We start from the raw sequence: 14,465 nt of genomic DNA on the forward strand, positions 1-14,465 counted from the left end.
AAATAAACGTTAAAAAAAAAAAAAGAAAAAAAAAAAAAGAAAAGCGAAACCTCCTCTTATGACTATTGAATGACATAAATGAGAATGCAACTAATAAAGAGGTGATAACTAAAGTGGGAGAGGGTCCCATGCAAAAAAATTGGGAGAAATATTGGAAACCAAGTACGCAAGAGAAGCATACTATATTTAAGGAGGCTCTATGCCCAGAAAGGGGCTTGAGCTCAGGACCTGAGATCAAGAGTCACATGCTGTACCCACCGAGCCAGCCAGGTGCCTCCGGGTAAACAAACAAACAAACAAGTACTTTAAAAGTTGGCTGTTTTCTAAGTTAATGTAGGGTTTCATTTTTATGTGTTTGTTATCCGTATAAACAAGGACAGTATAAATTAAAATAATAGGAAATTATGCATCTTTCATTATTTATTAAATTAATATATTTTGGCATCAATTTTGTGTTGATATGATTCTTTTATATAACGTTTCCTTCCATCAAAAAATTTTGAGCGAGAATATTATGTTTCTTGGTGAAGTTTTCATAAAGAACGTGAGATCTTTAGATAAGGGGTCACAAAGGGCAGTAGACAATTTTTTTTTTCCTCTGTGATACATACCTCCTGACATACTCTGGTGTTTTGTTGAGGCAGTAAGAAAATACGGTAATTCTAGTTCTGAAGGTGCAAGGAAAGGACCCACCACTTCCTCTGCACCCTACCGGCTGAAGGAGCACACCTCAGTCTCTTTTGTCTTCTGAAAATAAAAGCGAGGCATAGGGTGTTAGAGTGAAGGGTTTCCTAGGGGTTAAACCCGAGTGCTTAAGAGCCCTTTCGAACCCTACAGCTTTTACTTAAGTAGCTACTGTAAAATAGATGTTGTTCAAAATAAGAGGGCTGGGGCAGAGGCCCGTCGCGCCCACCTGGGGTACAGCTCAGGTGGGGGCAGCCTCCTGGTCCGGAGCGGAAGGTGCCTGCATTCTGCAGGTGCGGGGATTGTTTTCTTGCACCGCCCCGGCTCCCGAGAGGGCGGGACTCGCGGCGTTGCAGAGTGTGGGACTTGGCCCCTGAAGCAGAGTCTAAACGTATTCCACGCAGCAGACATTTATCCAGCCGGGTGCCCACACCTGGCCTGGGGGAGGGGAAAGAGCTTCTACAGGAACCGCAGAGACAAGAGGAGCCCCTCGTTTGGGACGCCAGAGGGCTGGTCCCGCTAGGCTCTGTCCGACTGCTTTCCCGTGATTGCTTCTCCCACCTGTCCATCATATCAATACCCTATCTCGATTGGCTCTTCTCTCTGCCACTCGGTTCCGCCGCGCTGACCCCCATTGGCCCCTCTCCGGCCGAGGCCCCGCCCCACGAACTGGGCATGGGGAGTGGGGCGCGGAGGAGAGCGAGCGGGGCGCTTGCTCGGGGCTGGGGGGAGGCGGTGGCGAAGAAGGAGGAGGAGAAGAAGGAGGAGCTGGGACAGCAGGAGGCAGCGGCCGCGACCCGGCTGGGGTGATGGTGCAGGTGCCCGGGGCCCGCGAGGAGCTGCCCGGCTGAGGGGCGCCTGGTCCGGGGTCCGCAGCGCCGCCGTGTCTCTCCCGGGGGCGGGCGGGCGGGCGGGAAGATGCTGAGCAGGTTGATGAGCGGCAGCAGCAGGAGCCTGGAGCGCGAGTACAGCTGTACCGTGCGGCTGCTGGACGACAGCGAGTACACCTGCACCATCCAGGTCAGTGCCGCGCTTCCCTGCCCGCGGAACCCCTTCGTCCCCCGACTCTGGCCAACTTGGCCCGCCGCCGCCGCCCGGGGTCGCCGCAGACCCCGGTGCTTTGTCCGTCCCCGGCTGCGGCGGACGGCCCCGGTGCAGAGAGCGCCTCCGCCCGAGACCGGGTCCGGGGCGGGGTACCAGGCGCTCCGCGCAGCTGCGGTGAGAGTCCCTCCGTCCCGGACCCTCAGCTATCCCTCTGCCCTCTCCCAGGGTGAGGGCACCCCATCCTGGCTCCTCGAGCCTGCGGGGTGGGGAGCATCTTCCGCGGGCGTCCAGAGAGAGGCGGGCAGGGCGGGAGGCTCCTACCCCGGCCGCCCCGTCGGGGGGTACAGGCTTTGGCTCTCCAGCCAGGCAAGGACCGCTGGCCGGCTTTTCTTATCTATCTTTGGTTGGAAGGATAATGCTGTATGTCATAATCACCCCCCCCCCCGCCCCCCCCCAGCATTTGTGAGTCAGAGCTCTCAGAAGGTAGAAGTGAACGCGCAGCCCATGCAGAGTGGCCTATGGAAGGGAGCCCAGCCTCTGGGCTCCCAGGATTAGCACCCCCCCCACCCCGCCTTTCGCTCCGCAGATCTCATTTGTGTTGGGCAATTCTGGGGGGCGTGAGGTAAAGATTTAGCAACAAGTACCAGAGATTTGAGGATTGGCCGTGGCGAGAAAGAATCGGTGACTTACAAATAACACCAACAATACGTTAATGCTTCGCAGCATTTCTTCAGAAACCTGGTATTTTGGAAGGGATTTTTACAACCTCTTATGTGTTTTCACTACTGCTGTGTGGAACGTCTGGAGTAGTAGTCTTTCCCAGGAATGCAGTCACAGCCCTCTCTCCTCCTCTGTAAAGTCAGTGATAGGAAACATTGACAATGCTCCGGTGTTTAGTTCAGCAGCCGGAGGATCCTGCGCTCGCTGCCGGAAACTGCTCTTTCTGGAGAAGCAAATTGAGTTGGACCCGGAGGGGTCTCATCTGATCCCTTGCCTTTGCAGCAAGAAACCAGAGGGGGCTTCTCGCCTCAGATGTGGCAGACAAAAACTGTCGGCCTCTGGTTCTACCCTCTTTGTCTCCTGGGCCCCCAACCCCCCATTTATTTTTTTGCTGACAATGCTCAATAGCGGAAAATAGCGGTGTGTGAGAAAGACGCTGGGTAGTGTGTGAGAGCAGCTGCTCTCTGCTGAGTCCGTGCTCAGTTCAGCCTTCTCCTCACTTTCCCTTTTCTCCCACTCTCCAAACCAGCTCTGGGCATAAGTGCTGACTGCTGTCAAAGATCCAGGAGGGCAAAGAGAACAACATCGCTTTTTAAGGCCACTTAAACACAGTCATAAAGATGCTAGCCATCACGTGAAAAGGATTTTGGTAGTTGAATCTGATAGATGTTCTGTATTTTCTCACAGAATGAGTGGCATGCTACTTTTTGTTTCTATTGTATCTTTATATGCCATGTACAGTTTTTTTTTTGTTTGTTTTTGGGTGGGGGAGGAGAAAACATTGACTTGACATATTCACCATTTGAATACATTGTCTAGAGCTTTTAAACTCTTTATCCTTTTGTTTTAAAATTTAAAGCATTTGCACAATAGCATATAAAGGGCAGTTTAAGATTTAGACTTTGTGAGTCCTAAGAATACTTTGGGGTATATGGTGAAATAAAATTCCTGGGGCAGGTCATTAACTTTTGCCAAGGTATAGAGTACAAATGAAACAAAATTCACATCACCACTCCACTAGTGATAATCTTGTGGCTTTTACAGTATCACAATAAGACAACTAGTTATTTTTTCCCAGTTAGTGGAACCTTTGAGGTTGGTTGGTTGGTATTATAGTTGTGGGTAGTTTTTATTACTGTTAAGAAAAACAGTATTTTTAAGTCTAACAGGACTTACTGGGTTTATGCTTGCTATATCTTACTATGGTTGTGTTTCTTTTCCTGCTGGTCTTCTTTCACATTGTTACAAGTCAATGTGTTATAAAAATTCAGGCCACATAAAAAATTAAGCTTGGTGTAACATGATTATACTGTAGTGAGTGTCCACTGTCTAGACATGTTAATGATTGTGCATTGTGATTCTTGCATGAAAATTTTAAAAATACAGGAATTCTGAAATTTATGTAATATTGTCTTTGGCACCACTATTGTGAATTCCTTTTGTTTTTACCCAATGAGAGGAAATGTCAAAGAAAACCCAAAAAAGACAGGATATTATGTGAAATTAATATTTTGTGGATATAGCTTTTTTTAAGCTTTTAGAGATTGAGCTTTTCTTAGTAACTTTCACCCCTTATACATTTCTGTAGTGTGTGTATTTGTGTGTTTGTGCATGCGCTTATTTGTTAAGCATTGGGCACTGGGTCTTTTAAATCAGTATGGAAAGGAGCTGTGAGCTACTTGCTAGGTTAAAGCAATATTCCTAACATTCTAGGAATTGCAGTACAGTATTTAAAAAAAAAAAACTTGGTGATAATTTGGAATCATTTTCCTTAAAATATTGTATGCCATATTTTTCTTTAAATAAGGTATGTATTGTAGAGTGATTTCAGTACTTCTTGGGATAATCAGAGAACACTTAGGGTATTAGAGAGTCAGAAATGTATCACTAGGTTAGAGCCATAATAGCCACATTTGGTAAATTTCAGTTGTAGGAAATTCTGTCAAAGTATTGTTCTAGCCTTTCATATTGCACCAGTTCTACTGATCTAGCATTTAGGATGTGATTATTAAGGTAAGGAAAACACCTTATATCCTTTCAGTAAATATTGCCTCAGTTACCAGACTATTCTTTTATTCTTTCTGATATGCAAAGGTATTTGTAGATCGTGAGAAATGAAAGTATACATAGGGTTGTAATATAATTGCTCCCCTGTGAAGAACATTGTTAACAGCTCCCTGCCAGTTTTGAAGGTCATTGCTTCATAAATGCAGATCTAGTCCGTAATCTCTACACATCTGTTTCATTTATGAATATGTACATTTATTTACTACATTTACTACCCTACTTTGTTATTTTATTTGGGAGCAAATAGGAAAAATGAAAAGGCTACCTAATATCTTTGAACTTAGTATATCAAATGGACTCATTTAAATGCTTAGATATGTAATATCCTAAGTAATAGATTTTTGACTGTTTTGAGTTTAATAGTTTATAAAATATTAAGAATATATATTAAGGAATGCCAGTAGAAATTCATATCAAAAATACATATTTTCAAGTCTGAAATATTACTTTTTTTCTGATTACTGAAAAGTAAAGCTGCCCTAGAAATAAATTTGATTTTACTGGGAACACATTAAAATAATAACTGATCAAGCAGCTAGGTTAAATTTGTTTTTGCAGTTAAATGAGGTACTATCATAAATAAAATGCATATGTACAGAAACAGTTCTATAGTAGAACCAAGATCTGGATTTGACTGCGGCTCAGCCATTTAGTAACTGTGGGACCTAGGGTAAGAGAGGGAGTACTGGGGGAGAGAACAAATGTATTGAGCCCCATACTTGCGAGGTGCCCCGCTTGTGTTCTCACTTACCTCACAATAGCATTTGGATTCAGTAGACACCTCTTGTACCAGCTGAAGAAAATAAGATTGTGGATTGCTGGGAGAGCTGATGTTTTCTTGAATGGGCAACTCTGTACTATGCTTTCTGCTAGGTGCTTTGCTTATACCTTACATCAACTATTTGAGAGGTAGGTGTTATTATCCTCATTTTACAGATGAAAGGCTTGGATGAAGGAACTTGCTCAAAGCTAGTAGTAGGTGGCTATACTATATTGAAACTCTGGTCATTTTGTCTATAAAATCCCAGCTTTGTTCCCTGTATTCCTCCTGACTTCCTAAGTCAGTTCACCTGTCTGTATCTTAATTTTCTCATCTGTAAAATGAGAACAATAATTAATACTTATTTCATAGTAAAGAGAAAATTATTTGGTAATGTCTTTACAAATACTAACAAGATTTAAACAGACTAATCTGTACTTACATTGTGCCTTATTCTATTCAAATAAAAAATAGGATTTTGTTTTTGGAAAATAAATTAACCCTTAGGTGTCCTTAAAATAATGTCTGATTAATCTCAGTGAAATTGTACAATCCAAAGCTGGAATAACTGGATTCTGTAGTAGAATTCTTCTCTAAAATTCAAGAGTTCAGGTTTGCTTTCCTTCTATCCTACCAAAGCTTTGGCTTTAGAGGGGCATTTATTTCCTGGACTGACCATGATTTGTCTTTTCTAAGAATTTCTGTTTCATATTTGGTAAGCAAAATCCTTGGTTTCATTAATGCAAAAGGGATGTTGTTAGAGAATTAAGATAATCTTATTCACAGAAAAACACAAAGCTGTTGTATTTTCGTGAATTCATTGTTTTTTTCTAAAACTTTGTTTTAAAAAGGTAATTATGGTGTCTCAGGATCTGTTAAAATAGTAAGTCAGACTCTAATTCTTGAAACTAAGGTCCAAAATTAGCCTTCTAGAATCCTAAAAGCACTCATATTCTGTTTCTTAATTTGTATGTGGAAATATCTATTGTATAAAACTAATGCAGATCAACCTTTAAGGACAAAAGGTATATTTTAGATATGTATTTATGCTCTTATTCTTTCTCCTTTTGAAAAAGTCCAGTTTAGGGAAATAGCAGTGGCATCCAAGAGAAACCTAGAAGCATTCACCATAGCAGATTTTACTCAAGGGCATTTGTATGAATTTGCATTCAATTAAATGCTTGGAATGAATATGCTAGACAAGGCAATTCAACATAGTGTATAATAAAAGAGCATGTGGTTTTTGAGCCCTCTGTTTGTTACATTGCCCAGAGACAAGTTGATCGTGTCTGTGCTAGTGTTAATATCACACTTAAAAAAAAAGTTTGCCAAGATAAAAATCAGACAACCTAAGACAAAAAATAGTCATTTTTACTATACAATTGTAGTGGTTTATGTATAGGTATTAAAATGTGTAGCCCAAAATAAGCAAGGTGGTAATTTAAGTGATATGATTATTATAGTAAAATATTTTGGGTTATTTTAATAACTCTTTTTTAGTAGATTACACTTTAGAATTTTTAAAGGGGAGAGTAAGAGGAAGCTATAAATTTTAAACCCTAAGAATTATATCACAGTGACTTATATGTTTATAGTTGAATGAATATTTGTTCTGATTTGTTTGTGCTACATGATGGCTGAGTTAACTCCAGCACTTTAAAATTTCATGTGTCTGGGGCGCCTTGGTGGCTCAGTCGGTTGGGTGTCTGACTCCGGCTCAGGTCATGATCTCGCGGTCCGTGAGTTCGAGCCCCGCGTCGGGCTCTGTGCTGACAGCTCGGAGCCTGGAGCCTGTTTCGGATTCTGTGTCTCCCTCTCTCTTTGCCCCTCCCCTGCTCATGCTCTGTCTCTCTCTGTCTCAAAAATAAATAAACATTAAAAAAATAACATTTCATGTGTCTGAAAACAACAAACATTCTCTAACAACTGTAAACCAGTTTCAACCCATCCCATTCCAAACCACTTTGCTTTGCAGCCCCTCTCCCTGGTGAGAGGTATGGTATGTAAATGTGGTATTTTATGGAGCCTTTGAGGTCTCTGATAACTTTCTGCAATTATCCTTGGTTGAATTAGTAGAGCTGTGGTCTAGAATTCCTATGATTTTTTTGGTTTGTCTCTTAGGATTTCAAGCCTTTCAGGTCTCCCCTTCCTCCATCTCTGCAGGTTTAGAAGGCTTAGATCAAATGAATACTGTGTAGTACAGTGCTTCATGGGGAGTTGGAGGTCTGGCGGAATTAGGATATTGACATTGGGATCACCACAGCCACAGAAGCTTCCTTCACTCTTTCCCCTAAGTCAATGCCACATAAAATCTCCTCATAGCCTCATTTTCTAACCTCTTGCCCCAACAGGAAGAAACCCATGCTTCCCAACCTGTTTTTAATTATGTCTATTTTAAGCTGAATTCATCTTCTGATAGCCTCATCTGTAACATTCTGACTGTAGACCCTGTTCCATGGAGCAGCCTCCTGTGGGACACTGTTCTTCAGCTCTGCCTAGCCAGAGCTTATACAACAGATGGGAATATGGAGGATTGGCAGCAACCTCACAGCTTCTATTTCTTACTTACGTGGTGCTCAGGGAGGAAGGTGCTGCTCTCCTGGAGGCCAGGTGGCTGTTGTTGTCCCTCTGTTTTCTGGCCTTGATACTTTGGGCTCAGGTGAACCACCTGAATGGTTCTCTCATGCAGCTGAGAACTTTGAAGACCACTAAAGCATCTCCATTCCTATGTTGTAGAGTGAATGGTATTTCACCTAAGAGAGCAAAACACCTTGTCACATATCCATCCTAGCCACTGAAGTAAACCTCCCATTTCTTTAAGACCTTAGATCTGGTGGGTGGCCAATACAACTTTTTGAACTTTTACAAACATTTTAAATAGCAGTGGAGCCCAAGAGAGTAGGGAAAGCAGTTTCGGAGGCTAACCCCTAGATTTAAATTATGGACTTCTTGCTGCCCAAGGCCACCATGTGATCCTCATTATTGTCAATATTTTGAGCAAGATCTTCTATATTGGTCTTTCACCAACTGTAAATGCTGTACTATCTCTAAGGATGGTGTTTTACTTTTGTAGTCTTTCCAACTTAATTGTATTATATCGTAGATTTGGAAAGCAGGAACTTGTATAGTTAGGTTCAAATTCTCCAGACTTTTGCTTGCTACTAAACACCAACTTGTGTGAATCAAGTCCTCTAAGGAGATCCTTCCGTGCCATGCTCATACAGGCAAAATAATTGGGCCACATGCTTGGCAACCACTGAGTTTGTGTACAATAGCTCCATTCACTTGTCTACAGAAAACACCCCTTTGACAGTGATTATAGCTTTCATTCCCACTCTTCTACTTCTGACTCCTTGCATTACCATGACCTCATCTTCTGGTCTGTATTTAGAGACACTTTGGACCACTCCAGAAATGCTGTAGGACTCATTTCTGTATGTTAAGGGTCATTTCAAAGACGTAGACAACCCCTGCCCACCAAGGGAAACCATTCTAGATCAGGACCAAACCTAGCTATTTTTATGTCTTATTTGAGCCATCTTACTGTGTCACAACTCAGGGGGCTTTTTCCTTTTGTAGAAATTGGGAACCTTGTTAGAAAGCAAGGAGAATAGAATAGGGGGATGAATTAAAGCAATGGTTCTCAAAGTGTGGTTCCTGGATGAGCAGCATCAGGTTCTCCTGGGCACTTGTTACAAATGCAAATTTCTGGCCCCACTGCTGACTTAGTGAATGAGAAATACAGAGGATGGAGCTCAGCTTTCTGTTTTGTTTTTTTTTAGGTTTTTTTTTTTTTAACGTTTATTTATTTTTGAGGCAGAGAGAGACAGAGCATGAATAGGGGAGGGTCAGAGTGAGAGGGAGACACAGAATCCGAAGCAGGCTCCAGGCTCTGAGCTATCAGCACAGAGCCTGATGCGGGGCTCAAACTCACAGACTGTGAGATCATGACCTGAGCCGAAGTGGGACGCTTAACCGACTGAGCCACCCAGGTGCCCCTCAGCTTTCTGTTTTAACAAGGTAGGTCTTAACGCTTTCTGAGGTTAGAGATCACTAGTACTGGGTCACACAGATATTTAGTAAAATTGATGAGTATTGTTGATTGAGTATAATGAGGGAGAAGGAGAAGCCAAGAGTGAATCTCATATTTCTAATTTTTGATTTATTTCTGAATGGCCTTAACTGATTCTCTACCCTTGTAGGGTAAAAGTTTATTTGCAGATATGCATACCAGTTTCAGGTGGGCAGGAGTCATGATGGGTCATCATTCCAATTTGATGCTCTTATGTGTATTGGTTTTATTTTTGTCTTCCCTGACCTAGAAAGAATATGATTATTTTATATTTCTATACTGTTTTTCAAAGAAATCTTCACCTCTTAAAGCACTGGGGGTGTAGGAAGACCCTTGTTTGCAAACATGTAAATAGCAAACAATAAATCTCATGGGATTCAGCACTAAGACAAGGTAGTATGTTGTGGCAGTGCAAATCTGGGGGAATAGAAATTAAATATTTCTCAAAGGAGGTGAGATTTGAACTAGGTCATGAAAGAGTGCCAAAAGCAGAAAATGGGCTGTGGGGATGGGTAAAGGGCATTCCAGGCTGAGGTAACAGCAGGCAACTTGAAGGTAGGAAAGCTAAAAATGTAAAGCCAAATGTATTTAGTCTTTACTATGTTTATCTGACGTACTCTGGTACAGTGGAGTCGAATAACAATCTAGTTGCCTAGGAAAAATTGCTGTCAGCAAATTTCAATCACTCTTGACTGCTCAGAAGACTTAGTCTAAACTAAAAATAACACAAAGCTGGTGTTGAATTAAATCTAACTCCAAAAGTATATAACACAAATTAAGATTCTTCACAAAGCAGTGGCATCATATAAAAAGGTAGAGTCATGTATCAATCTGTGCTAATTCTGTGGCTGCAGCAACTATGCATATACTTTTGTTTCCAGGGGACCTCATCTGTGGCATCAGCTTATTTATCCACCCCAAAAAAGAGAGTATCAAATCCCAACATTCAGCTGATGTTTGAAAATCCTTTGGCTGATATAATGCAGCCTAAATGGTGCATTAACAGTTAAGAAATGTGACCAGTGGAGCCCTAAGAGGCACAATTCTGCATCTCTGTTCCCAAACCTAAGTGACCACCAAAAATTGCTTTTCTAGAGGATGGAGGAATGCTTCCCTGGATTCCCCAGTGAACCCCTGCCTGCCAGCTCTGAAGTTCCCAGCCCAACACAGGGTGCACTTTGAGCATTCCACACAATGCCAGGCTAGAGCTTTGGGGATGGGAACCTCCAGGAAAGTACTGTTTGGCATTTAGGCAATCAATGTTCGGCAGAATGCCAATGCTAATAGGTTATTTTGCTCTGGAAAAGGAGAAAAAGAAGGGATAGTTTAAAGACTGATGAATAGGGGAATGACTGACAATACAGGCACTCCACTTTGTTGGAGAGATTAAGGAGGCTTGCTGTGAAGTGGTATTATGGGAGCCAGATAAATTAGCAAAGGCCCACAGGCCCAAGACCTGAAAGAAATAGTGGTTCATCAAAACAGCATGCCCCAGGGCACGCTCAAAAGTCTGGCCACTTTCATTGAACTCATAATAGAAAAAAGCCAAATCATTAGGAACCCTTATAAGCTGGTAGTCCATTCAGGCACTCCATAGTCAGGCAAATTATCCTTTGCCTCCAGGCAGGTGCAAAGCCTTATTTCCATATTGCTTGATTTAACTCCAGGGCCCTCTAGTCTGGGCCTTAGCCTAATTTTGAGGACACCCAAGTGGAAGGGTTGGTTTCACAAGTACCAGAGGATTCCATGTACTCTATGCAGGAGATGCCACTAAGATTATTGTTTGGTCAGACATGAGCCAGGCAGATAAGAACATTGATCACAGCATAAGGAAGTAGAATTAATTTATCTAAGGATCTCAAGTACTTCTAGGGGATAATTTTTTTTTTAGATTTTTTGAATGTTTCTTTTTTGAAGGAGAGACAGAGCATGAGCAGGGGAGGAGCAGAGAGAAAGGGAGACACAGAATCCAAGGTGGGCTCCAGGCTCTGAGCTGTCATGTCAGCACAGAGCTTTTTGCGGGGCTCGAACTCACAGACCATGAGATCGTGACCTGAGCTGAAGTTGGATGCTTAACTGACTGAGCCACCCAGTCACCCCTCTAGGGCATAATTTAGGCTGAAGAAAATACCCAGCCTGCCCTCTTTCAGATTTTTGATTCTAGAAAAATCCAGAATCCTCCAGAGTAATTATGGAATTGGAGGTTTGTAGGGCAGAAGGACCCCATGGGCTGGCAGTGATGCCTGGGATGTTACAAGGCATGTAGAGCCTGCAGTTTCATAGGATACACTCATCCCTACAACAAAATACCATATCAGCTCTTTAGGTGTCCTCTCAGAAGAAATTTGGCTGCATAAAAGATAAAAATCTGATCAAAACATAAGGTAGTCCTAGTACTACAGTGCAACTTAATCTATACCCAGCTTTAGATTCTAGCATTATGTGAAGGTTTTTTTTTTAAAAGTGAATGGGAGTTGGCTTGGTGTAGCTTCAGGACATAAGATACTGAACCAACTATTGCAGTGTCAGAATATATAAGCAACATAGCTGATCTGAAAAATCAATACTTTGCTTATTTTTAAGTATATCTTATTTAGATAAGCTTACCTAAATGAGTACCCACAGTACAGAAAGCACATCTAAGAATTGTGTTCTAATTTGGGGTGCCTGGTTGACTCAGTTGAGCGTCTGACTTTGGCTCAGGTCGTGATCTCACAGTTGATGAGTTCGAGCCCCACGTTGGGCCCTGTGCTGACAGCTCAGGGCCTGCAGCCTGCTTTGCATTCTGTGTCTCCCTCTCTCTCTCTGCCCCTCCCCCACTTGTGGTCTGTCTCTCTCTCTCAAAAGCAAATAAACATTAAAAAAAAAAAAAAAAAAAAAAGAATTGTAGGGGCACCTGGGTGGCTCAGCCAGTTAAGCTGCTGACTTCAGCTCTGATCATGATCTCGAGGTTTATGAGTTTGAGCCCCACATTGGGCTCTGTGCTGACAGCTTAGAGCCTTGAAGCCTGCTTTGGCTTCTGTGTCTCCCTCTTTCTGCCCCTTCCCAGCTCACACTCTGTCTCTCTCTCTCTCTCAAAAATAAATAAATGCTAAAAAAAAAAAAAATTAAATTGTTTTCTAATTTGTATGGTAAAAGAGAACACATATTTCTCATATTCTAATTTTTGATATTGGGTACAGTAGACTGATTATTTTTTTTAAGTTTATTTTTGAGAGAGAGAGAGCAAGCGAGTAAGCACGAGTGGGAAAGTGGCAGAGAGAGAGGGAGACAGAGAATCCCAAGCAGATTCTGCACTGTCAGCACAGAGCCTGATGTGGAGCTCGAACTCAGGAACCAGGCGATCATGACCTGAGCCAAAGCCAAGAGTCAGGCTCTTAACCGACTAAGCTACCCAGGTGCCCCTAGACTGATTATTTTTAAGAGACAGATATAATATTGTCTTGCTGCACATTATATCTTTTACTATGTCATTAAAAAGTAATACAGACTATTCCTACTAAGAATATATCTCACATAAAATATCTTTAGTTTCTGGTTGAAAGAAAATAATAAAAAATGGAAAGCCTTTTCTTCACATCTTGAATTCTATAGTTTTATTTCCCACCATCTTTCCTAACACCATAGCTCTTCTGTTCATCTCTTATGATCGCCTTTGTTTTATCGTAATTTATTCTTGGGCCACTTATTTAATACAATCTCTTATCACTATTTCTTTCTTTTTCTTTTTTTTTTTTTTTCAACGTTTTTTTATTTATTTTTGGGACAGAGAGAGACAGAGCATGAACGGGGGAGGGGCAGAGAGAGAAGGAGACACAGAATCGGAAAGAGGCTCCAGGCTCCGAGCTGTCAGCCCAGAGCCTGATGCGGGGCTCGAACTCACGGACCGCGAGATCGTGACCTGGCTGAAGTCGGACGCTTAACCGACTGCGCCACCCAGGCGCCCCTCTTTTTCTTTTTTTAAAGTAAGCTCTACACCCATTGTGGGGCTCCAACTTAGGACCCCAGAATTAAACTCATGACCCCAGAATCAAGAGTTGCATGCTCCACCGACTGAGCCAGCCAGATATCCCTTCGTAACATCATTTCTAATTGTTATCACTACTAAGTTATACCTTTGCTTATTGTCAAATTCTTTGGTGGACACACCTGTTGGTAGTGGTGGGAGGTGTTAAAAAAGGTGCAGTTATAATGTGTATAAATACACATTGGAGCATAATGTGATTGATTTCCTTTAATTTCATTATTTAACACAATAGTGTATATTTTAATTAACTGGAATTTGAGACAATATAAACAAATGAAAATATTGTATAAAGTGATACTTTGGGGATGGACTGAGTATGTTTAGAGTTTTCTATTCACTTTTTTTGCAGTTATTTCTTTAAAAAATTTTTTTTAATGTATTATTTTTTGAGACACAAAGAGAGTGCAAGCAGGGGAGGGTCAGAGAGAGAGAGGGAGGGAGACACAGAATCCAAAGTAGGCTTCAGTCTCTGTGCTGTTAGCATGGAGCCTGATGCGGGGCTTAAACTCACCAACACACAAGATCATGACCTGAGCCGGAGTTGGACACTCAGCCCACTGAGCCACCCAGGCGCTCCTGCAATGGTTTCTTAATTAGATTAGATTAACAGACTCAGTGAGACTCTTCCTGTACTGTAACTTCAGGTCTGGTATTTCAGGGCTGGGTCTGCACAGTGGGGGCACTGCCTATGGCCAGGAGAGTCTTTATTTTCCACACCAACTTGAAAACTAGAGGGAGAAACTAGAAAACTAGAGGGAGCATTAAGATAATTGATAAGGAGAAAGAAAAGATCAAAACCAGAGAAACCTCTGGGATGGAGCAAGATGAACCCTCAGCAGAAATACCTGGTCAGAATCTGGAGTGAGAATCTGGAGAAGCAGGTTGGAGAAAATGAAAGAATGTTGGATGTCTATTTTTTGTTGTTGCAGCTGTTTGTGATAGGAGAGCTTTAATGATTTAAAGGCGTTCACTGAGGTTGGCCCCCATGTGGGGGTAATTAAAATACTCAATAATCGGGGCCCCTGGCTGGCTCAGTTGGTGGAGCATGCAACTTTTGATCTTGGGGTTGTGGGTTCAAGCCCCATGCTGGG

The 14,465-nt window shown here is 42.3% G+C and overlaps 1 protein-coding gene across 8 annotated transcripts in view; it reads left to right on the forward strand.

The window, feature by feature from the left end:
* The first annotated feature begins 1,397 nt into the window (after window positions 1-1,397).
* Window positions 1,398-14,465, forward strand: part of FRMD5 (FERM domain containing 5) — a 320,937-nt gene continuing 307,869 nt past the window's right edge. For all 8 annotated transcript variants that reach the window (XM_019442282.2, XM_019442288.2, XM_019442286.2 and 5 more), the window contains exon 1: window positions 1,398-1,704. In XM_019442282.2, the coding sequence (XP_019297827.1) occupies window positions 1,603-1,704 (102 nt within the window). In that variant the 5' untranslated portion in view covers window positions 1,398-1,602. The remainder of the gene's footprint in view (window positions 1,705-14,465) is intronic.

This window comes from Panthera pardus, unplaced genomic scaffold (genome assembly GCF_024362965.1).
Source record: "Panthera pardus isolate Hobbes unplaced genomic scaffold, ASM2436296v1 HiC_scaffold_24, whole genome shotgun sequence".
Taxonomy (NCBI): Eukaryota; Metazoa; Chordata; class Mammalia; order Carnivora; family Felidae; genus Panthera; species Panthera pardus.